The sequence below is a fragment of the Anneissia japonica genome, unplaced genomic scaffold (genome assembly GCF_011630105.1).
Source record: "Anneissia japonica isolate Jap-2015-1 unplaced genomic scaffold, ASM1163010v1 scaffold284824_len513422_cov204, whole genome shotgun sequence".
NCBI lineage: Eukaryota > Metazoa > Echinodermata > Crinoidea > Comatulida > Comatulidae > Anneissia > Anneissia japonica.
This window is the reverse complement of record NW_022732066.1, coordinates 236838-261673: the sequence shown is the minus strand read 5'-3', so window position 1 is coordinate 261673 and position 24836 is coordinate 236838. Positions and strand designations below refer to the sequence as shown.

At 34.7% G+C, this 24836-nt stretch overlaps 3 protein-coding genes across 5 annotated transcripts; 1 reads left to right on the top strand and 2 right to left on the bottom strand.

Moving 5' to 3' along the window:
- Positions 1–41: 41 nt before the first annotated feature.
- LOC117115546 (ubiquitin-associated protein 1-like) lies at positions 42–9548 on the top strand. Its single transcript, XM_033259388.1, has 7 exons — positions 42–193; positions 1642–1790; positions 2009–2127; positions 2311–3261; positions 4384–4575; positions 5808–5909; positions 6248–9548. Exons 2-7 carry the CDS (start codon positions 1742–1744, stop codon positions 6377–6379), a joined length of 1545 nt encoding a protein of 514 aa, XP_033115279.1. The 5' UTR covers positions 42–193; positions 1642–1741; the 3' UTR covers positions 6380–9548.
- Positions 9549–10217: 669 nt separating this feature from the next.
- LOC117115555 (demethylmenaquinone methyltransferase-like) lies at positions 10218–13572 on the bottom strand. Its single transcript, XM_033259403.1, has 5 exons — positions 13569–13572; positions 12817–12865; positions 12074–12285; positions 11225–11344; positions 10218–10980 (listed from the first exon to the last, which is right to left on the bottom strand). The coding sequence occupies exons 1-5, from the start codon at positions 13570–13572 to the stop codon at positions 10424–10426; spliced, it is 942 nt and encodes a 313-aa protein (XP_033115294.1). The 3' UTR covers positions 10218–10423.
- A 7542-nt stretch (positions 13573–21114) lies between these two features.
- On the bottom strand, positions 21115–23550 carry LOC117115553. Of its 3 annotated transcripts, none has more exons than XR_004446571.1 (2): positions 23118–23550; positions 21115–22824 (listed from the first exon to the last, which is right to left on the bottom strand). XR_004446571.1 is itself a non-coding variant. In XM_033259401.1 (2 exons), the coding sequence occupies exons 1-2, from the start codon at positions 23158–23160 to the stop codon at positions 22402–22404; spliced, it is 462 nt and encodes a 153-aa protein (XP_033115292.1). In that variant the 5' UTR covers positions 23161–23511; the 3' UTR covers positions 21115–22401. The 3 variants fall into 3 exon arrangements, 1 of the variants encoding a protein (XP_033115292.1); XR_004446570.1 differs by having other exon boundaries at positions 23114–23543; XM_033259401.1 differs by having other exon boundaries at positions 23122–23511.
- Positions 23551–24836: the final 1286 nt, after the last annotated feature.

Below are 24836 nucleotides of genomic sequence, written 5' to 3'. Positions count from 1 at the left end.
GCGGTCTAGAACGATTCCTTTATGTTGTAGGAAATACATTTTCAGAACTTAAGTGATCTATAAATAGAAAAAATGAAATCCATCACTGTGTGATATTTGCTGTTTGTCACAAGATTCTAGCTCATTTTCGCGGATAAAGACCTCGATTAAAACTCAGTCAATTTAAAAATAATTTTTTTTGTAATTACACAATGTAAGTTGAATAAAAACTTTGTTTCGTTTTATGGTGGAGTTAATAGTTAGGCACGTTTTTTCAATCATGTTTCTCCAATTGAAGATCGAGTTACTGGCAGGCCTAGCCTAGGCCTAGACCAACTCATCAATTCCCTCCTACTAGGCTTTAGTTTTATGTTGGCCTACTTCTTGAGCTATCTTTAGGCGTAGAAGCTAGGCTTACAATGCTATAGCCTACTAAATACCACGGCCTACTAGATTGTAGATAAAACAAAAGAGTAATCTGAATGATGAATGTACAGAGTAATGTGTGTGTATAGGCTGGCCTGCTGCTCCTTGTTTTATTCAATCATAATGGTGTATTTTTAACTTGTACTTTTAACCTAAACCTATACACAGCATTTTTGTGATGATTAGTAAAGGGCGCAATCCATCTTACTGTACTCCTGACCTATTTATTCAGAACACCCAGTGTGCAGTTGCATGCTGCAGTGAGATGTGGTGGCCACAGTGCAAACTTTATTATAGCATTGAGGAAAGAAATAGCTGCTTCTTTTCTCCATGCTTTATAGTGTCTGATAAGACAGTGTATTAAGACAGGAACTAAATCTAGTCTAATTTGGCTATCAAAGTAATTTTTGAGGTTGGTCACTCGTTTTCTTTTATGGATAATCATATGTTTTCATTATGTACCTGATGCAGATTTCATCCTTTTAAAAAGAAATTACATGTTCTAAATGTTTCTCGTTCTCAAAACATGATACAAATTTTTTTTTTTTTAAATACAGTACAAGTTAAATTCTAATATAAATAATTTTATAATTTTATAATACTACATTTTACTGGTTCATCCCATATGAATTAGGTTGTAAAAGATCAGTCTTTCTAGAACAGAGATTGAATTTAACCTTGGGCAATTTTCTCCACTACTAAATCTCTGAAATGGAACTGCTTGGGCATTCAGTTCTGTACCTGTACCTTCACATGAAGTGAGAAATTGTGACCAAATCAAAATCTCTAAAATTTAATACAGGGTTTAGAAGTGTGGATAAATATAAAAAAAAACCACTTGATATGCTAAATACTTAGTACTTACAGTATATAAGTGTGCTAAGTTACAGTAACCTTAGTCCTATTTAGGCATTTTGTGGTAGAAAAACAACATAGAACTGGTGCACAGTATGGGTAATAAAGATTCAAATTTTAATTTTTGAACATAGTGAAGAGTAACATGACAAATTACAGTATATTTTTGAAGTAATAGTGGAATTAATTACTTTAATTATTTAAATTATCACAGAGTGTATCTGATATACCAGCATTTAATTGTTTAAAAGAGGAAAGTGGTACATGTAACAAAAGCTGATACTGTATTTATTGTAGTATTTTATGATTTATTATTCTTGAAAAAGAGTGGCAAAATATCTTTATTTCATGGTACAAATTTTTATCATTTTATCGTGACAGGATTATGTAATAAGTGTTTAAATTAAAGTCATCACACAATGGGATTCGGTGGATAAAAGAACATCGTTTATATACAAGTAAACATCATTTTGAAAAAGACATGACTTATTTTAATGCTGGCACCATGGAGAGAACCATTTCTGGAGTTGGTGAGTAATTGCTTAAAGAGTTTTGAAAGGACTACTAAATGTAAATTAATAATACAAAAATACTAATGGAAAATGTTGGACAATTCTGGATATAAAAGAGTAAATGGAGAATATATGCTTTTTTTGTCATGTATCATTATTTTTCCACAGCCCTTTACCCTAATATTATTATTCTGTCTTGGAGCTTTGACAAACATGTTTATTTTATATGATTTCAGCCTCATACGTGGATGGTGTGCAGTTAAAGATCGGGGATCGGTTTAAGCCATCAGAAAGAATAACACTACCAATAAATTACCTGGAAAGGATGTCACACAATGACTTCTCAAGATTTGAAGTATGTTGACATTTTATCTTAATCAAGAAATAGTTAATCATGTTAAAGAGGCTTAAATTGTCATGGAAATTAGGAATTTTTGTAGGAGTCTGTAAATCAATGAAAACTTTGAATTTGATCTTTATACAGTATATCAGATGAAATATGACCATTTCTATTTTATTATTATTATTATTTTTTCAGTATGATTTTGAACTCGAAAACAATATTCTGCGCAAAGCAGAAGAACGCCGTTTACAAGAAGAACAAATTAAACTATTAAAAAGACAGCAAATATCTGCTGAAACTGAAGCAAACATTGCATATGCTAACGCTGATGTGACACCTGCTTCAAACACAGCAAATGGAGCTACAGAGTCGAGTGTGGCACAGATATCTAATGGCTATATCCAGGAACCGGCTCAGTTAATACAGCCTAGGCCAGCTATGCTTGGTATGGACATTTTAACACCGACACCTCTTGCGACCACCAGTGCACCTCAAAAGGTGACCAATCAGAAGCCTTTGATAAACCTAGCAGACTTTGAAAACAGTGCAACGGATCCATTTGAAATGACAGAATTAAAAACTTTAGATGATATGGAAGAGCTCCGCAGTGTTCTGGAGCAAACGCTTCCAACAAGTACATCGGATGCTACTATAACGGACAGTGTGGAATCACAGTCTTCTCTAATTGAAAGAAAAGAGCAAAGTCAAATAACATTGTCAGATGGTGACAATGAAATGAAAGTAGAACCTGTCCATGACCCGGTTGACCAGTCATCTCAATTTACTGCACCGTTGGAGATGAACATAGGAGGCGAGATGAACGGTTCAGTGGTGACTTGTCCAGCCTCGTCCACCGCTCATTTTACAGCAATAAAAACGGCTCCACAACAAAGTTCCAACACCCCTGTATATATCTACAAACAGGACTCATTTACCAGGGGACCACCCCTTCCACCAATACCTCCGAAAAAGAGTAGTGATGATCTTTTTAAAATGGTAAATCAAGACATTGGTAGTAACAACATACATACTGAACTAAGTAGAACTGGTACAGACTTGTCAATAACAAGTGATATTAGCTCACCTAACTCAAGGACAGGATCTTCATTGGAAATTGAAGTACAGGTACCACCTAGCTATCCAAAGGTGGGTACTCTCTTTTGTACAGTACTATGTAGCTAAGGTCAGCGACTTTTCTGTAGGCCTATATTTTTTGCATACTGCTTACCTTTACTTACACCGTTACTTTACCTATAAGTTTTGCTTAATATCAGCTGAATTGTTCCCCACCCATTTTTCCACCGCAAGATAATTTCATAACTTATAGCAAAAAATATTGAAGCTGCAATAACATACAGTTTGGTATTTTGTAGCACCATAAATACGTATTTACAACATACACATAATTTCCAACAAAATAATGTGGTGCAACCTTATGTTAACATTAATTTCTGTCAAAACTTAACTACAACGTTCACAACATAACAAATTGGTAAATTTTAACTAATAAGTCGCTTTTCTGTAATGGCCGCTCTAATGCAAGTTGTTTTAATTGTTGTTTATTTATTTTTTTTTAAGCCTAATTTCCTGTGAATAAGGATTTGGCTGTAATTTTGAAAGATATACTTTTTCCTCATTTCATGGCTAAAAATTGTCATTTTACATTATCTTAGGGGTGTCCCAGAGGACAGGTTGTACTGGACAGGTTGTACTGTATACGATTGCAATTTCTAGGCTCTATCTAGAGGTGGCATGTCATTGAAAGTTCAATTAAGAAAATTTTAAAAATGAATTTGATGTATTATGGACCATTCTTGAGTGCCAATCAACCAATCAGAAGACAGACCAAGTCCAGAAATACATGTGTCTCACAAACACACATTTTTCACGCATTTTTTTACACAGTCGTTTTATGGGACCATAGCAAGAAAATCAAAGGGGCGGGGCTTAGTGAACTTCTTGATGTTTAATCATAATTTATAATAAATTAAATTATAATTAACTTAATAAAATAAATAATTATAATATCTTTTTTTTACCCTTCCAATTTTTTGTATATTTTTTTGCATTTAGTGATTGATTATTGATGTTCTTATGTTTCTACTTTTTATATGTATTTTATACATTTAAAAATATGAATCCAACTTCTAAAAAGTTGCAATAAAGATGTTTTGAATTTGAATAAGGAGACATTCATCCTGTGTAGAATTTTATTGTTTTATTTTTTTTTTTTACTGATTTATTCTGTTTCTCTTTCAATGGATTCAGAGTCTAAACAAATACTCCTGTCTACCATCAAAAACATTACCAAGCGCTAAAGTGCTACAAGAAGACGAAAACCAAATATTTACTAAGTTGAACACTGAACAGCAGCATTTCACCAGATCCATAGCAGCAATGGGCTTTCCGTTACTAAGGGTGGCCAAGGTGGTTGAGCACAATGGTTGTGACTCAGAACTAGTAAGTATATCACTTGTTTAAATAATAATAACTATTTATTATTATTAACACTCTGACCGCCAGGGGTTTGAAAAAAATAATATCAGCCACCGCCAGACTTTTTAGCAAATTTTGACACTTTCCTGAAGCCCGTTGAGAGTATGTATGTGATCAGATTGACTTGTAGTGAACAATACAAGAACTACAAACATTTTAGCTTTACAATGGTACCAAACACTTTATTCTAAAATGAAAATGACTCACTTTTGGAGATTTACGCAATTTTGCACCACGAAGCTTAGATAATTGCGATTTCGTGAAAGTAAATCAATACCGCTCTACACTAATGTTAACAAATAAATAGTAAAATACTTACGGTCCATACTGATGAAGGGTCCCTAATGATCAGCTTTGGCTGGATGAACCACCCTCATTAAAGATTGTTGAAATAAAATAAAATATAGTGTTCAAATTGTTAGTACATGTCAGTAATTACCCCATCTATCGGATTCCATAAAAAAACCTGAAACACGGAGATCTCTGTGTTTGGCGGTCAAGCGTTGCATTACCAAACACGGAGATCTCGGTGTTTGGCGGGCAGAGTGTTAATGATTATCAGTATAGATTTACTTTTTATATTGAGCCAAGAATGGAAAAATGTGTACCTGTAACATTTCCTCTCCCCCAACAGTAGGGACCTTGTATGTGAATGTTCTATGTTGTTGGTTTAAGCTACTTTAAATACCTATGCATAACTAAGAATACTCTGCAGGTCATATTCTAAAACATTAATGCAATATGATGTTGGCATTTATGTATCACTAATTGCATATTGTTTTTCTAATTCCAATAATGGAGCAGCTTACCGTAGTTCACTTGGCTAATCTGGTGGTAGCCACTGTGCATGCGCTGAACCGTGGAGATCTCTAGATATCCCCAGTTCAATTCCCATCGCTGCCTCTCCTTGTATTTCAGCTGTAGTGCTGAAGTTATAATAGCGCACCGTCTTTCGGATGAGACGTTCAAGCCGTTGGTCCCGTGTGCATTGATTGCCCACGTGCACGTTAAAGAACGGAAGAGAGTAGGGGATTGTCTCCCGGTGTACTGCCCAATCACCACCAGAAGGACCTCACTGGAAATAAGTCGTCTTCTAGACTTTCGTGGGCTATCCTTGGTGTTTACACTGAATAAATCCAATCCAGTCACCTCTATGTATAAAAGTTGATTGGTCAAATTATGGTGTCTTTTTATAGGTGGTTGAAGCTTTATGTGCAATACAGAGGCTGTGTGATAAAGGATTTGATGAATCTAGGGTTGGGGAGGTGTTAGACTTTGTCAGCAATGATGAGAATAAGGTAATCAAATAAACAATAACTGTCTTTAAAAATTGAATTATTGACGTAGGTGTATGAAGGTTAAAGATTTGTGATGATTTTTTATTGATCAATCAACTGAAGCAAGCATATAAAACAATTTTGATAACTTAAAATCTAACTGAGCACTATCCAAATATAAATGTTATACTGTATGTCAGTTATCACAGTGACATTTTAGAAGTCACTTCCTGACTATGTTTTTATTTCATGCTCAAAAAGCAAAAACAAATGCAGAGGCAGTACAAAAAGAATCGCCAACCCAGCAAGTAAAAACCACAAAAATCGTTAAAGTCATTAACTCAGCTTTTTTGTTTCAGGCTTCAGAATTCTTACGGTTGATGAGTCAGTTTGAGACGCTTGGATTTAAGTCAGAAGACATCAAAAAACAATTGATTGTAATTGGTACAGATGAAGAAAAACTATTAAATGCTTTAACTCAAACGTCATGATGTAATGTTATGGTATGCTACACTTCCTTTTAAAACTGCAGTGAGTGGTGTGAAACATGCTGTTAAATATTCATTCATGAATGACATCACAGTATGTCAGAGGTGAATGACCAGGTCTACTGCATTATATCATTTACAGAGTCTAAGTGATTCATTTTAGTTTTCCCTATCATCAATTTCAAAATATTCATTGTTCTGTGTGTTTTTACATGTTGAAGTATGAATCATGTTTACACTACAAGATAAATATGGCTGTATATATATATAACAGGCAATCAGAATGGACAGCTCATATTGTTTTTAACAAGCTTAGATGTTTAATACAAGCTCAACAGAAATAGACCATTCAGTTAAGCCCTGCCCAATGTATAATTCAAAATGACCATTCATAGAGAAACTTGGCAGTCATAAATGTAAATTTGTGAATGTGGGTTCTGGGACATTGCATATTCCTGTTGAATAATTAATAAAATCAGTTGTAAAGTTTAGTTGACACACTGGAAAGACAAAGATGTTTAAATTGTATATTTTATATATATATAAAAACTATGGTCATAAAAAGAAATAAAAAATATAATTACTAAGAGGAATGAAAAAAATCAAGTAACAAATTTTTGATTTTGAAATTTTCTGAACAATGTATTTATCATTTGAAGCTTGTTTGCTACTCAAATAACAATGAGTCTGATCTGAAATGGTGCTGATAAGTCTTAAATACCGCCTAAAGGCCCCTATGCACTTAACATTATTACATTAGTCAAGAACCTATGAAACACATACTGCTCCCTGGGTGAATAATTTTGCATTTAATACATTTTTGTTTAGTTTTATTCAGTAATTTTTTTTCCATTTGAAATTATTTATTTGCCTCAAAATTGCATGAAATACAGTAAAAGAAACAGGTGTCAAAATGGAATGCCTTTTAATGGTAAGGGGACTGAAAAAGTAATAAAAATTTATGAAAATTATATAAAATAAGGAACATTTATACATTAATTAGGTGGAAAAAAACTTCTATTGAAGTAAGCTAAAATCCTTGAAATTATGGAAAAACAAAAGATATAACTTAATAAAAAAAAATAAAATTTAATAGATGATGAGGTGGTATGAGATCAAGCTTGATAACTATGAACAATAAATGCTATTTAGATATTTCTTTTTATATATTTTAATTCTTTTTTGTAAATATTTTACATTCAAATTAACTGATCTGCAATAACGATTATTCTGGGACCATAGTGCATCAAGGTATAGCCAGCGAACTAGCTAGTTCAAATAAGTTGGCTAGTGGCGCAACAAAGAGGCCTGGAACCTCTAGCAAAGGATTTTTCGGGTCCTCTACCCCGAGGCCTGTCTGCTCTGATTGACATTTTAATAACGTTCTTTGATGGCATCCTTTTACCTTCTGCTCCTTAGAGAGCTCATAAATGTTATGCCACTGGAGTTGACAAGTATGCGTGTGTCTGTTTCCAATTGGTCAGAACACTTTCTGCGATGACAGATTCATTCTTAATTCACTATAAATACAAGTACACCATGTGCACATGCCCCAACCCATCCCAGATTACTTGTTGTCTCTGATCTACAACTCACTGTCCTCACGTCTTGCATCATTAAAGTTGTCTGTACACTTCATTATCATTGAGGGAAAAAATGTTCTCCCATGGTTGAAGAGTTCAGAATATTTACAATTTCAACAAGTGTACAAACATAAATGCAGGCATACAAGGTTGCTTAGGCATGTGGAAACTGAAAGGTTTACAGTGTAGAATTACAGACTGTAAATGAAGCCTGCCCTCTGTTGTAATTGTTTGATATTAAATCATAAATTTATATTTGTTTTACTTAAACTTAAATTTCAGTGAAAAATTTCAGTGAAATTGCCATAAATACAATTATACTTATCTATTTTGAATTTATACTAACAATGTTTATTAGTTATATAATATTTTACTGTAAAATATAATCATAAAGTTTAAAGACATTTTATTTATATATATATATTTTATATATTAGTATAGGTTTTCATGAGCTGTTGATCACAGCCAATTATTAAAGTTTACACAGTTCCTGAATTACGATCATTCTAATTTATATTACATCCATACATAGTGTAATGCCTTTAAAACATGAAATATCATTAGTAATATTTTCATGCTTGTAAATCCCATTCCAGAAATAGCCATTTATGTGTTTGGCTTCTGAACAGATTATTGTGGTTTTATTTTAGTAATTATTGAATTATCAACAATTATTTTTACTACAATAAATCCTTAGATTTGCAACCATTATAAAGTTATTATGCAAAGAATATGAGAAACTATTGTTTACGCATTTGTTAATTTGCAGCAAAATGTTTTCTTGTTCTAATCTTCAATTGAGAGCTAAGTAATAACTTAACATACTTAAATTAGGAAATTCAATATTGAAATTTGTCTTCAATACAGTAGCTCGACATTTAATGGGAATTCTAAAGCGCTGTATATTTTCATGTTATTAATAATCATGTTATTCTGTACAAAATATTGCTGTATATACAGATATGTTATTGTATGTTAAATGATATTGAATATAGGGTTAAATATTTGGTTAGGTTGTATATTAGTGTACATACACATAATGTGTAGGTGGTCTAAGAATATAGGAAATAAAACACAAAGTAAAGTATACACATAATGGTTTTGGGCATCGTTGTGGACTGTGAATTCAATGTTCCTCTGTCAACGCATATCGGTTTATACATGATATGATATATATATAGCACACAGGCATGGACTAACTCATTCAACAACTTTTTTCTTTCCTAAGTGTCACATTATGTCCAATAAGCTGCCAAGAGGCGAATTTTCGTCTGTCTAGAACGATGTATGTATGGAATGCAACATTATGCATTAACTGTATACTTGAATATAGCCACCTCGTTTTTTATGATAGTTTTATAAAATGCTCACAAGATTTTTAGATTATTTTATTTGTTCAATTAGTAATCATTCTGTTTCTTTATTATGTATATTCAAATATGTCAAACAATAAAAATAATATGATTTCACTAAACTATATTGTTTTCAAATTATATACTTCTATACTTACACTATTTTTGTTTTGTGAAAAATCATACATTTTATCATATCAAGGCCTGATTCAACAAGCCCTGTACATGGGCATACAACAGGTTTTTTTTCAATTGGCTTAAATATTTGCCGATCATAGTTATCGATCATCACATATTTTTTTGGTTGGTAAAATAGTAATCATAGGGCTAAAATTTGTGGTTGAGGTATCAAATTGGGCGAAAAGCCCCACAAAGGGGTTTTTTTGGCCCAATGATTCCCATAAGAAAGGAACAGCTTAACACTCTGCCCGCCAAATACAGAGATTTTTGTGTTTGGTAACACAATGCTTGACCAACAAATCTCCATGTTTCAGGTTTGTTTAAGGAATCCGGTAGATGGGGTAATTACTGACATGTACTAACAATTTGAACACTACATTCAGTCTGGACCATAAGTATTTCACTATTTGTTTATGTTAAGTATAGCGGTATTAATGTACTTTCATGAAATCGCAATTATCTCAGCTTCGTTGTGCAAAATTGCATAAATCTCCAAAAGTGAGTCATTTTCATTTTACTGTTATGGGTCACAGATTAGAATAAAGTGTTTGGTTAGTTCTTGTAGTATCATTACATGTCAATCTGATCACATGCATTTTCAATGAGCTTCGGAAAAGTGTTAAAATTTGCTAAAAAGTCTGGCGGTGGCTGATACTATTTTTTCAAACCCCTGGCGGTCAGAGTGTTAATAACATGTTAATAACAAATATGATTAAAATCACAAGATGTGGTAATAAAATGAATGATAACAGAATTTATCAAATATTAAAATACTGTAGCAAAATTCAGTACTAAAATTGAAATGGAAAATTACAGAACATAACTGATTATTGTTAGCTAATCACATTTCCCTCAATTACTGTACATAGCGTGATGAATGGGAATTGCATTTGTTTTAGAGGTAGTATATTTTCCAGTTTCAAAGGGCCTAGCTACACCTCTTTTTTACATATGTAAGAAACTTTATCACCATCCTTTTGAGTTGTCACATTAAAACCAACTCTTTCTATCAATTCAACTGCTTTTTCCACGCCCCATGCTGCACCTAACCCTTCCCCTCCATCAAAATACAATGAGCCGGGCACACAATACAACATACTAAAAATATACTTTTGTACAGCGTAATTAGTTTTTACATTTTCAGATTGTTTAGTGTGTAAATTGAGGTCAATGATTAGGCCGATACCAGAGGCTTTGAGAACTCTGTGGAACTCTTCTAGACCTCTACTAGGGTGGGCTAGATCATGGACTACATTATGACAGAAGATAAAATCAAATTTTTCATTCCATTCTTTTGGAAGCTGTTCGATGTTTTGTACTTCAAAATCAACGTTGCCAAGGTTTCTTTCTTTTGCCCGCTGCCTTCCAGTCTCCAGTTGTTCCGACACAAAGTCAACCCCAAGAAAATTAGACTTGGGAAAGCGATGGGCCATTAACAGGGTAGAGTCACCAGCACCACATGCCAAATCAATCACTTTTGCACCATTCTCTAAAAAATATATATATATATATATTATAATAGTCCTCTGTAAGTAAAGTACAGTATAAACAATAATACTTTTTAATAGCAAGATGTTCTTTTTGCATTTGTCTCTTAAACAGAAGCATAAATGGCTGGCATAAATGACATAAATGAATGTTCGAATGTTAAAAAAAATGATTGATCCTATGCTGAATTTTAGGTCAAAATGATTGTTTTTGATTCTCATAAATCATAACAGTAAAATACTTACCAAGTAATTCCACTAAGCCATCAACTCTCTCAATAAATGTCACAAGTTTATGATTAAATTTCATGGCATTGATTTCTGATTTCTGTTTTGCAAAATCAAGAAAAACAGATTGAGGAATGCCTACAAAATTGAAAAAAAAAAAGAATTATTGTACATTTCTGTTGTGGATAGACAAGATTATCTGGTACCGGGTTACCAGGTACCTTCTTTTTCTTTTCGTCAGTCTCCTCAAATGTATATTGTAGTAGAGGACGTTTGAGAAGATGTTTCATGTCAAAGCCACAGATACTAGTGATGTTATGGCTCTGCAATGGCTGGTACTAGACCTACAGTAAGGGGATTTCCATCAGGCCAGCTTAAATCACACACAGTGGGAGATCACCCTCAAGTTGGATTGCCATGGCTTTTTATGATGGAAGATTGGTCAGACATGAAGGGAACCTAAAGGCTGTTCTCCACTAGATAAATTATTCGCACAAATAAAAAATTTTTGCCTATACACATGCGCAGTTCAATTTTTATCACAAGATTCTCAATTGCACATACTGTATGTATGAGTAAAAATTCTGATTCGTGTGAATGAATGTGCCTAGTGGAAAATGGCCTTTAGGGGAGAAGCAAGTTTACTGTACAAGCTAGTCCACCTCAAGTGCTTTGGGATTTGGGTAGGCCTATATAATCCAAGTATGTTACATTCAAACAACTTTCAATTCTTCCAATTAGCACCTCACCAAATTAGTTACAGGCAGCATTCATCCCGCAGAATATTAAACATTCTAAAAAACGTTGCTTAACATGTTACATAATAATACCAAGAAATAAGAAAAAAATTTGTAGGAGGCAAGTTACCTTGGGGTCCATCTAGTTTAAAGCATTCCTTAACTTCCTTTCTAATTAGACAAAGCTTAGGTACTAGTTGCATGCTTTGAACACATACTGATTTGAAGTTCTTTGTGTTGAGGAAATCACGCCGATGGTGTGGTAGGAAATACTTTTCATTTGTGGGATCGATTTCTACAATACCACTCACAGACAATGCACCAAGAAGCTCTTTCACATATCTACACAAAATTTTAAATATTACAAATCTAAAAGTTACATTTTTTAATTTACAGGAATTCATGAATGGTTGATAATGACAATATTGACCTTTCTTCCCCAACAAAGGATGTTGTGCCCCCTGAACCCCTGCTGGATGAAGGTAGGACATCATCAAAACAAGAGCTCCAAGCAATCTATCAACATTACTCCTGATAGAGCTCTCTCCAAACCAGTGTCTTGCCCTATTAATCCTGGGGCGGATGCAGCTCGTAAGTTGTATTAAGAAAAATAATTGTATTATATTGTTGATATGAATTATTGGTAAGAATTTTAAGGTATGAGAGTGCAATTTTTGGGCACTCAGAGGTCAATATTCTCGAAATTTTAGCACCTCAGCCCCAAGCATGGTCACATGGACTCTCACACCCCCTACTGCCAAATCCTGCATCTGCCCCAGTAATCTGATTATTTAAAAAGACAACCAGCATGATGAATATGTCTTGCTAGAGTACTAAAAGAGTTTTCTGTAGCTATTTAAATGTATACCATACCTAGGTTTTAATTTAGCTGCATCAGCAATCTCTTCAGGTTCTCTAGTTACTTAAGTTGTAGGAAACAATATGTCATTGTTAACTCAAATAAATCAAATCTCGCAGGCATAACGTGTGGCGTACCACAAGGGTCAGTATTAGGCCCTTTGCAGTTTCTAATTTATGTTAACGACATTCATTTGGTTAGTAATGTATTTAAAACGGTATCTTTCGCTGATGATACAACTGTTTTCCTATCAGGAGATAATCCTGTCTCTTATACACATCTAGATGTGTATAAGAGACAGGCATTAAATAGAATATTTTGTAAATATCATTCAGTTTTCCATATTTTTTGTGTTTGGTAATTCTTTGTACACAGGTCCCTCATCACAATATGCAGTCTTTTAACGCCAACATAATGTCAATGGCTGCCGAATGTCTGAAATCAGACGGCTACAAGTACCAGTACCAATAATTGAGTCATTAGAGAGTACTTAATATTTATGTGAATATTTATTTCACTGACGCGTTACTAAAAATTTATTAGTGAAATGTTTAGGCCAATTCAGGTGCTCAATTACATTGAAACTAAAAATATATTTGCTTATGTCACCGTTATTGTCAAGACACACTCACTCTCTGAAATCTTTTTAAACAGCTTTAATGCTCAGATCGTCGGAGCGCCTGGGGCCACGCCCCCTCGACCCAGCTGGGCTCCGCCTTTGGACCCTGCCCCCCACCCCCTTCAGCCAAATGGTGTAGTCACTCACGCATTTCAAATCTCACAGGTTGGTAACTATGCTAGAGCAAAAAAATTAAGAGCCTGTTATTGGCAAATCCATGGTGAATTAAGTTATAGGCTAGTAACACAAACTGGCGTTAAAACAAACCTATGAAAACTTTAATAAATACTTTATATCTAAACTTTCTAAATTCGCCTCTGAATGTTATTGTCGCAGTACTTAAAGCAATATATCAATGTTGCTATCAGAATTATCTTCTTCATTCTCATACACAACCTAACTCTAGAATAACTTCGAAGAAGTTTCTGGCACAACGCTTGCTTGAAATTGGAGGTGCCATCGGACCCGAATGATCACATCGAATTCTACATAAAGAACACTGCAGCACCTAGGCCTATACAATTCAAGTGGGCAATAATAAATTAATTAAAGTATTTAATTTATATTCCAAAGAGATTCCAAAGAGATAAAACCTCCACTAGGATGGAACATATGCAAACACACACAATGGTACAAACTTGCATTGAACAGTCTTCATAAAGCTTAAACGAGGATAAACTTCATATAAAATAATAATATTTCATCCGAACAATTTAAATTATTAAATGTAACTGTTATCTTTTAAATAAACTCTCTTACGTCTAATCGGCTAAAGGGGTCCGGGTAACAGGCCTAGATTAAGCGTTTAGTGCAAGTACCGTACAAAGGTACATGATTAGAATCAAATATAGAATTTAAGCAAACAAAAACAACATATCCAAAACAAGTCTATGTTATATTAGGCCTATATTGAAAAAAATGTAAACTTTTTAAAAATTCGGCCAAATTCGGCCAAATATATTTTGACCGTGACTTTTCAAACGTTACGGCCAGGCAAATTTTTATACGGCCAGATTTGAGGAATCTGGCCGTCAAAAAGGCCAAATGGCAACCCTGCTTGCCACAAGTCTCTTTTTTTAATTACAGTATTATTTTTCTCATTCTGGACAGCGCCACCAACGATAAAGTTAATTTAGAGACGGAATAATAATCCGAAAAAAAAAAGAAATCCAGATGACACGGAACAAGGGGTGTTGCGTTATGGAGAGAATGTGTGACTGGAAATGGACTGCCAGTTGGTTGTTACCATGCGCCAGTGATGTTGGAGTACAGCAAGATGAAACTATTTATGTAATGCATGAATAAAGTTGTCGGGTAGTGAAATGATTTCGTACATTTTAAGTGCTCCCTCCATGCATAAGTAAGCTAAACTACGGTGATTAATGAGCGAAGATATGGTGCAAAGCAGTGGTGTTTGTTTTATCCATGAAAAAAGCACGCCGGGAAAGTTTGCTTTACCAGGAAAAGGTGACGTAATCTAGCTTATGTAGACTCATGTATGTAATCTACATATTAGTAGACTCTAAAAATCAATTAAACAAGCCTTTTGATTATGGCACCTCTAGATGGCCGGATATGCACTCTCAGACATGAATTTTAATATGAATATCTTTTTCTCTCCATTTTTAAAAATTTTGACAAATTTTGGGGGTGGGGCTTTCCCCTTGAACCCGCCACTTATCTTGTTAATGAGCTTTCGTAACATTTCCTTTTATTTTACTGCACTTTGTGATGCACATTGGCAATGACTTCCGTGAGACAAAACGTGCAAATATTATGAATTTGCGGGATATGGGTTAATTTTCGGGAGGTTCTTTCTTGCTCGCGGAAGTGTGGGAGACCTCCCCTCTACCAACTTCCGTACCCTGATTTAGCAAATTGTCACTCAAATAAGAGAGCCAGAAATCATCTTGTTCTAAATTAAAATGCTCTATCAAAGATTTAATACCCCTTGCACTCCTACCATGGCTCTTCCCTGGAACTCTCACTCAGTTCGCACATTCACTCCCCCTTTCTTACCGGGCTGGATCCGCCCCTGTGTTGCCGTTAAATAATCAAACAGAGCGTGCATATTAATCGTTAGAGAGCATATTGTTTTCCCAAACAGAACTACTGACCATCATCCTCGACCTTGAGGGATAGAATAATTACTACTACAATTTTCACTTTTAAGTTTTGCATGACGAATATCAATAACAAAATCATTAAACTTTGTAGTTTAAAAAAAAAGTTAAAGGAAACCAACTAGTATTTTGGAAACTCTTGTCTTCTACGAAACACTGGTTGAATTTGTGGAGCTAAATATGTTTAAGTACCTCCTTTGTGTATATTAATTACAGTTTTAATATGAATTTCTTTTTGTTAAACCAAGGCTGAAATTTTAGATTTACAGTGTCCCATATTTTTCGCAGCCATTCTGACCCTTTACTTTTGGAAATAGACCGAGTGTTTTGTACCTCCTCACCACTTCCAGATAATTCAGTTCCTTCTATCGGAAGTAGTTGTTGCAGTTGCAGCATTTTTGTTTGGTCCTCAACCCTTATAAAGTGTATGTTTTCACTTTTGTTATTTATTATGGGTCCACCATCTAACTACAGGCCCGTAGGCAGGATTTTCGATGGGGACGTGCATTTTACAACCGAAGTAAACCTTACGTTGGGCGACTGCCTAGGGATCCCCGCGAGGGTGGGGAAAATCTTCTGGAAGCTCTGACAAATTAGCATTTTGAGGGCCTTTTTAATGGATTTCTAAAATCCGTAATTTGTAATATCCTATTTAAATTTTCATTCATTTGAGTATTGTCTAGACACCTACAGTAAAGCAGGAGAAATAGAGGGTGGGGTGAAGGGAGAAACTTGCACAGACAGATGATCAATGCCACCTCAGCCCCACCATGGTTGGGGCTGAGGTAAGAAAATTTATGATTATGGCACCTCAAAGTGACCGGAAATGGCACTATGAGACAAAATTTAATTATGATTTTTCTTTTTTCTCCATTTCTTTTATAATTTTAGGGGGCTCTTCTCCCTTGAATCCACCACTGTGAAATCATAATTTTTCATGTCCTTTACATCTGTAGGCTTACAATCACTGGAGCTGATAATTTCCAACAGATTTCGTAGTACAATATTAAAAATCAACGGGTAGAAGAGCGGGCAAACAAATGTAATGCGTACTATAGCATTTCGCGATAATTAGGAACGATTTTAGTGAAGTTTTAAAAAGTGGACTTTTTGAAATTTGGTGGTCCAGGGGCAGAGGCCTGGAGGGGTTTGTGAGAAAAGCGACAAGTACCGGTAGCCTTTTGAGGGTCTTACATAATAGATTTCTCAAACACATAATTCATGAATATTTAATTAATTTGGGTGTTTTTGGGACCTGAAAAAGTAACGTTATTATGTCCTGTACATCTGCAGGCCTATAGATAACATTCTTCATATTATATAGATCAATCTGCAATCACCAGAGACGATCAATTTCTAACAATTTCATACCACATTATTAAAAATCAACGGTTAGATAAGCTGGCAAATATATAATGCAGTGCATGCTATAGCATTTTGTGATAATTAGGAACGTTTTTATGAAATCATAGGTTTTAAAAAGTGGAACTTTTGGAATTTGGAGGGGGTGCATCCGCACCCTGTACACCCCCCTGCCTACGGGCCTGTAACTAGATATATGATGTTAATTAATGATATTAAACAAGAGCTAATAGCTTAACATACTTAAATATACAAAGTAAGCAATTTATATCTTCAAATCTCGACTGTTGATAGGGAATCTAAATATTGTATAATATGATACATTTATGCTGTCTCTTATACACATCTAGATGTGTATAAGAGACAGATATATAGGTATTATGATATTTAATGATATTGAATATAGGGTTAGATATATTTTGGTGAGGTTGTATAATGTATAGGTGGTCTAAGATTATAGCTGATAAAACACTGTAAATTTACTGAAGCGTAATAACGGTTCAGGTCTTCATAAATAGATTGTGGATTGTGAATTCAATGCTCCTCTGACCACACATGTATACATACAAGTTTATATATGATATAGGCCTATATATCATTATACGATAGTGGCTTGAAAATGCACACTATTTATGATAGAAAAATGCTCACAATATTCTTTATATTATTTAAAATTTTCAATTAGTAATCAATTCTGTGTCTTTATGATGTGCATTCAAATACGTCAAACAATAAAAATAATATATAATTTCACTGGACTGTATTGTTTTCAAATGATATACTTCTGTACATCTATACTATTTTTGTTTTAATTAAACAATTTATCAAGGTTAAATTCTAAATACAGTACAGTTACTTAGTGGTAAGTTATCACTCATCACACACTGTTGTTAAATGGTAATTATAGGGCTAAAATTTGTGGTTAAAGCAGGGGAGCTGCGCTAGCGGGGGGGTGTCCCGGGATCGGAGGGGGATCGGAGGGGGGGGGTGAGAGGACCCCCATCGGGGATTTCTGGACCCCCGCTTGGACCCCCTTGTCGGGGAATTTCCGGCAAGGTCGTTGGGGAAAGATGAAATCTCGACCGCCGAAAGTACAATTTACGTATGCCTGACTAAGCTGTCAAATTTTAGGGATTAAAAACTGTTTACTGCGAGCAGTGCTACTGTATGTGCGAGGTGTTGTATACTATCGCGATCGTATGGGTTACGGTGGTAGCGCCAGATCTTCCCTGACATAGGGCTGGTACCCCCGACAGATGGTTAGTACCCCCGACAGGGGGAATCTTACCTTGCATGGTTTTCTATCAAATTATCCCTTTTAAATAAATAGGGCCGTCGGAACCGTACCGGCCGCACCGGCTTTAGCCGGACCACTTTTTCTCAATTCTATTACTTTTAAAAAATAAATATACACTGATACCTATATGAAGTTAGTATTATTGTTCACATCTTTTTAATGTTGTATATTTAAACAAAAATCCACCATTCGCTTGTTTTTGTATTGCCTATAATTTCAACTTTATTGACAATCCTTAATTCTAGTAATTAAGATTGATTTTGAAAATCTCTAGAGGTATCAATATAGCAATTAACTATTTATAACATGTTTTGGGTATGGTATCTATCAGTAGTCCACTTCCACTAGCTTTTAAATCCTCCCCTGCATGATGGGTGTTGAATGTGGGGTAGCTGCTTTGCAGGTTGCCAGCTTCTATTTCTGGGCGTCTAGAGACGCTATATTTTCAAAAATTGTTCACCATGGTTGAGCTGGGGTAGGTATGAATTCAATATCCCAACTAACGCTAAGTGTTGTGTCTCTCTTGAGGGGTAGCGGGCAATTGGCATCAAAGGCAGTGGCGTAAGGTATACCGGCTGTTCAGTGGTAGTGGTGCTAGTACAATTGATCTAGAGCGTCATCAATAATTTATTAATGCAAATTTGGCAAGTAGGCCTGAGTGTAGTTAAAAGTGCATCAGCCGTTTGTTTTTCGAAACCGTATTCATTAATTTGTAGGCCTATTTTCTAATATAATGCATAGCATATTGCAAACTGTGTATTTATAACACATATTTTTAATATTTCACCATACCTGCACTTTGTGTGAATAGGCCTATAGTCATTGTTATTTTTTGTTATTCGGATGTTGCACCTTACTTATTCATGGAGGAAAAAGCAACTCAAGTCATCTATAGCGTATTATTAATATTTCACCATGTCATTGTTATTTATTGTATATGATGCATTTATGTTTGTTGCACTTTACGTATTCATGGAGGAATACAATTCTATCTATGGCACTAATTAAGAAATTGAATTTTGAACTATTTATCATTTTTCGCAACTGACCTACATTTTTCTTATTCACATGATTTAAAATACTGTAGGACACGTATTGTGATTTGGACATGATCTTGAGTCATGCTACTACCTTCTGTGTCCAGATATCTTTTTGAACCCACTCTTATTATATATAAGGCATACATATGCCTTTACCATCTCTTTTTTTGAATACAGTGCCTGAAGTTTTCCTGAGTTATACTGTTAAGAGGATGCACAAGGTCATCCTCTCAAAATCTTCTTATGGGAAACATTACCATGTTAAGAACATAAATGTTCTTACCTCAGCCCCAACCATGGTAGGGCTGAGATAGTATAGACCCTCCATCTGTCAAAGCCCCTCTCTGGGCCCCTCTATTTCAAATTTCTGGATCTGGCACTGTAGAGTCATGAGCATCGCAAGCCATATCAATCACTTCTGCACCATTCTCTAATAAAATACATACACAAAACAGTCCTCTGTAAGTAAAGTATATAAACATTAATACTTTTTAATAGCAAGATGTTCTATTTGCATTTGTTTCTTACACAGAAACATAAACGGCTAGAATGTTCAAATGTTGAGAAATAAGATTGAACCTATGCTGAATTTAATGCATACTAAACTAAATTTACCATTGTAATTTCAATCAATTTAAGTGTGCTATTATATTTTTATAGTTTGTATTGATTCTTTTTCAATATTACTTTTATGTTTTATATTTTAGTTTAGGTGTATAATATATTGTACCTTATATATTTTACTCCCATCCTGTTATTGGTGTTTACACTGTTGGGTGCAATAAAGAAATAAATGCAAAGCATAATCCAAAGGAGTTTGAGAAGGTAAAACATAAACAAGATCAAAAGGGACAAAAAGCCTTTGAAGAAATGGTGGTAACAGTCAAATGGTTTTCCAATTGAACTTAGATCAAGAGTAGAAGATTTCCAGAGTAGATGCATAATAATTATTTTATTTTATTTTTATCATCTATTTCCAGGGAAAATCAGTACAAAATACAATACAAGTTCAGAAGACACAACCAAAAGTCTTGTATATTAACGGTATCAAATTTCCCAACGAGAGGTGCGTCAATGTCCCCAACACTGTCAAAACTTACTTTAGTTGGTCCCACTATATGGAGCAAAATAAGCACCCTTAACATGCCTGGAAATGACATTAAGACTGTCAAAATTTTGGGTTTTTTCAAATTAGTGTTCCGCCCGTGGAAATGACTTAGTTCCCCAAAAGAGGTCCATGTTTCCCCCAGAGAAGGATTTACCTCCTCCCCACATTTTTTGGAAAATAAAAAAAAAATTAAGAGGAAAAGAAAAGGAAATTATTTATCACCCAAAACGCCTCAGATATTATTTCTGGGCGTCTAGAAAACAAAAATTTCCCGCTCCCAACCCTTACCCCCCTAGGGCAGTGTTGTTTCTCAATCGCCCCCACCCCCAAAGTACCTCCTTGGTGTTTAATAATTACATTTTTAATATGAAATAGAGGTACCAATAAGTGTTATTTAACCTCAGCACCTGTAAAATATTGGAGCCATGTCCACCTAAATGCTTCATGGCAGAGTCCCAATGCGTCCCGTTACTGATCTTGAATACATTCGTCAGTGTATGAACAATTCCTATCAATGTATCGATTGTATGAATAGCTCGCATAATGTAGGGACAATGATTATTCATGATAGAATTAGAATCTATCATAATAATAACCATTACCAATGCAATAAGGCAATAAGCAAAGAGTGCTAAGCCTATAGTATACACACACACACACATGTAGCGGGTGTTTATCCTTATTTTAAGCAAAGCAAACGGTCTAATTCATCATTTGGTATGTAAACTTTAGTGCAACCTCAATGAAAATAACAGAATTCTTCTCTGTATACTTAAAATTTATCCATTTAATTCAAATTGTATTTCAGACATCCATTGTCCATATCAAAAAATAAAGAAAATGAATAGTGTACAAAAGTACAGTAATATTAAAGACATTTGTAAGAGGTGGAATTAACCAGAACAGCCAATGTATAACAGTTCATTCCACAGTCAATATTGTAATGTTATTTCAGTTTCTCCAAAAACCTCTGAAATGGAGGGATAAAACACATCAAATCCAAATACATCACAAAACACATAAAATTACAAATGGAAGTCAAATGACCAATTTCAATCATGATGAGTATGAATTAGACTAAAAGTAGTGATAAAAGGTCTTTTCCCTTACATTCTAAAAAACGGATACAACTGTCTTAACACTCTCAGTCAATCCAACTTCATTAAAATTGGATTTCAAATTATATTAGATTTTTTTTTTGTGATAACAACTGTCGAAGAGCATTTTAAGTAATCAGTATTTTTAAGTTGATTCTTAAAAGTTGTGATAAAAGGTCTCTTCCTTACATTCTATAAAACAGATATACAGTATCTGAAATGCTCTCTTAACACTATCAATTAATCCATCTTCATTAAAATTAGAGTTCAAATTATATTTTAATATTTTTTGTCATAAAGACCACATTAAAAAACAGTATTTTAGGAATAGTAATTTTCTATATCTACCAATCAGTGTCTTTCAAAGTTAGATGCTTTGGGAGGCCTCATAGTTCAATAAGTGAGAATAAAACTTCCCGAGATTTAGAGTCGCTTTTAAATACAGTATTTGTGAAATTAAGTCAAGATGTTATAACATCTCTTTCCTATTCAAGCACTGTCATTATTACTGTATCTATCCATTTGTTTTAATGTACTGTATTGTGTTTACCATGCTATGCAGCTAACCTTTGAATATTGCTTATTATGCTTTCCTAGTCAGTTCATGGAAGAAAGCCTGCCTGGCAGTTATATCTGCATGTATACACTATCCGTGGTTAATAGGCATGACACTTGCCTTTGGTTGCAAGAGGTTGCAGGTTCCAATTCCGCCCGAGGCGCATTTTTCATACAGTACAAATGAAATAAGGGACTATTCATTGATCTAATATTGATACGATTACTGTATTACAACATGTTCCTAGTCAAACAGTTATTATTATTTATCTAATATACTTGGATGGTGGATAATGATATTCTATTCTAAATATTGCAAGATCTGTTTGGTTTCTACAAAAAAAAATGTTTAGATTAAGTACAAATATATAAAATTGTGTGGCCTGCAACTATGTGGCTTATATTTGTCTAAATAAATCTAAGAGCCTCTTATTAAAAAATTCATCCAACTTTAGAGGTGCCAGAGACATCAAAATATCTGGTACTTCCGTAACATTTATCAGAACTGGAATAACATTCTGCAGCCGGTTCATTAGTGAATTCTGCAAACTTTGATGCATTTGGAATTCGAAAGTTCCACAACTTTTTGTTGATTCGGAAATTAGAAGGAAGATGTAACGAGATTTTCTTATAGTTTCTGTATACTCAGTCAGTGTATATTTTCCTCCTTGTCTATCCCTAGCTTCAATATAAACAGTGACATTCTTTCCCTCTAGAGTTCTCAACATCTCCTTTGCAAATTTAGAGTCATCTTCGTGATACCACAGGAGTGCGTCATACTCATAACCATTATCATTAACATTACTCGCCATTTTGCAAACCTGTAAAAATAACGCAAAAACGTCATAAATGAGAGAAACCACAAATGGGCACCTACATGTACGCATCATACATAGTTGATGGTGGGCCTATATATCTATACTGTATGTAGTAGTCGGAGGTTTCAATACGCAGCATGAGCTTGCCGGCCTGGCCCTGCTATGTTTAGTTTAGGCCTAGTTACCCTCATCCATGGCCTAGTCGCTCCTCTTTTTCTAGCCCAACAGAAGCCGATAATACAATTTCTAATAATTCAATGCAGGGTAGTTATTAACATAGGGAAATTACTACCTACACACCGTACTTTGGAAAATTGGAATGCTCAAATAACTGCACATAAGCCCTAGGTAGGCCCCTACATTATGTTTGCGTGTGAACTCGCGTGTAAAGATGAAGATCTCATTTCAGTGTATGCGATCTAGCCCAACACGTCAGATTCTCTTCCCATCATGCCCTGTTCTTCCTTTTTCCAAGTGTAGCCCTGAAACGTAAGTTTTTGGTTCGATTGTGTAGAGAAATCTCGCCAAATCCTTTGCATCAGTATATTTTAGGATATTTTAAACTGCAGTTTTAGTTAGTGTATATTTTTAAAATATTAATTTAATGACCACTATTGCAATTAGCTTTCTGAATCACTAATATCTATCTAGTAATATGTGTTGCATCGAACCCCACTTGGCTGAACGGAAGAGAACTGAACAGACATCTGTCCCATCCATGATCCACCACTCTGATCCACCACTCGGACTTGTCCAATACAATGATTAATCAATATCGATGCATACCTAACTTAGCTCGTGTCAGGCTAGCTTGGCCTGTGTTGATAATATTTTGAAGAGTCATGTATATACTGTATATAAAATATAGGCCTAGCCTAGCTAGGTTTAGGCTAGGCAGCCCCACACCACAGAAATAGAGAGGGCATCCACATTAACATTCATTCCAGTAGTAAGTAGGGCTTGGGCTAGATAGGCCTAGTATAGTCGGAGACCTACCGTAGGCCTAGGCTTACTAGACAGAGGAAGAGAGAATATCAACTTTTGGTGCTGGTGTGGTGGAGGCCAGGCTTACCTTAGCCTAGTAGGCCTACTGTAGTAGTAGCCTAATAAGTAGGCCTTCCTACTTGTGTAGTACCGAAGACCAAAGGAGGCCTAGGACCCAGCTGTATAGTTAAGCCTGGCTTGTGCCACAGTGCTGGAATATATCTTCCACGCAAAATTTTGGCCTAAAAATCCGTCAGCACATTTGGGAAAATAAGGGCTGATTTCTGCGCAGATTTTGCTGAATATTAGGCTTTGGTTGACTTAATCTTGAAATAAACAATGTATTATGCAGTAATTACGATTCTGCACACCTATTTTCCTCGCTAGTGATTTTACACGCAAATTTGAGTTGGTTTTTGTGGTATCATCTGTGCAATTAAAAAAAATAGCTAGCTAGGAGGGGTAAATAATATAAAAAGCACCTTCCTCCCCATTCCATCAATTCATAAAAAAGTAGCCAAAAAACATCACACAGCACAATCAAGATGACTAAGGCTGTGTTTATACTACGCTGTTGGATTGAAAACGATGTTGTGTCATTGAACCCTAATTACTGCTGGAGGCCGTTCCACCAAAGACACTCATTTGTACTTTTGAAACTGTGTTACAGCAAATAGCATTGCGTTGTGGGGTGTGTGGTCAAATCAACAATTAGTTTTTATCCCCAAGTGCACACTTTAAATGTACTTTCCGTCCAGCCCATTGTTTTGTAAACACTACAGTAGGCGGTCTCCAACTAGAACAGTGGAAATTAAAACTCTACCTTAATTTGCCTTTTGTTCACAATAGAGCTACAATTTACAAATGAAAATTATAATCCTAACAAAATTTCAAGAATTAACTTGAACATCTTAATTGATGATATCCTGCATAATATATTGCTTAAATTAACTATGCAGAAACGTTTTTTATGATAAACCTGTATTCTTTTTGGTGACCTCGACTTGGTCAGTGATTAATTACCACTTGAT

What these genes read in the sequence shown, in the direction of transcription:
- LOC117115546 (XM_033259388.1), top strand. Translation starts at nt 1,742, where the DNA reads ATGACTTATTTTAATGCTGGCACCATGGAGAGAACCATTTCTGGAGTT. An exon ending in GAGAACCATTTCTGGAGTTG is followed by an intron (nt 1,791 to 2,008) that starts GTGAGTAATTGC and finishes ATATGATTTCAG; the next exon opens with CCTCATACGTGGATGGTGTG. An exon ending in TCAGCAATGATGAGAATAAG is followed by an intron (nt 5,910 to 6,247) that starts GTAATCAAATAA and finishes TTTTTGTTTCAG; the next exon opens with GCTTCAGAATTCTTACGGTT.
- LOC117115555 (XM_033259403.1), bottom strand. An exon ending in GCAGCTAAATTAAAACCTAG is followed by an intron (nt 12,286 to 12,816) that starts GTATGGTATACA and finishes AATTTTGTGTAG; the next exon opens with ATATGTGAAAGAGCTTCTTG. An exon ending in TAAACTAGATGGACCCCAAG is followed by an intron (nt 11,345 to 12,073) that starts GTAACTTGCCTC and finishes TCAATTTTGTAG; the next exon opens with GCATTCCTCAATCTGTTTTT.
- LOC117115553 (XM_033259401.1), bottom strand. Translation starts at nt 23,160, where the DNA reads ATGTGCAGTTATTTGAGCATTCCAATTTTCCAAAGTACG. An exon ending in TTCCAATTTTCCAAAGTACG is followed by an intron (nt 22,825 to 23,121) that starts GTGTGTAGGTAG and finishes TTATTTTTACAG; the next exon opens with GTTTGCAAAATGGCGAGTAA.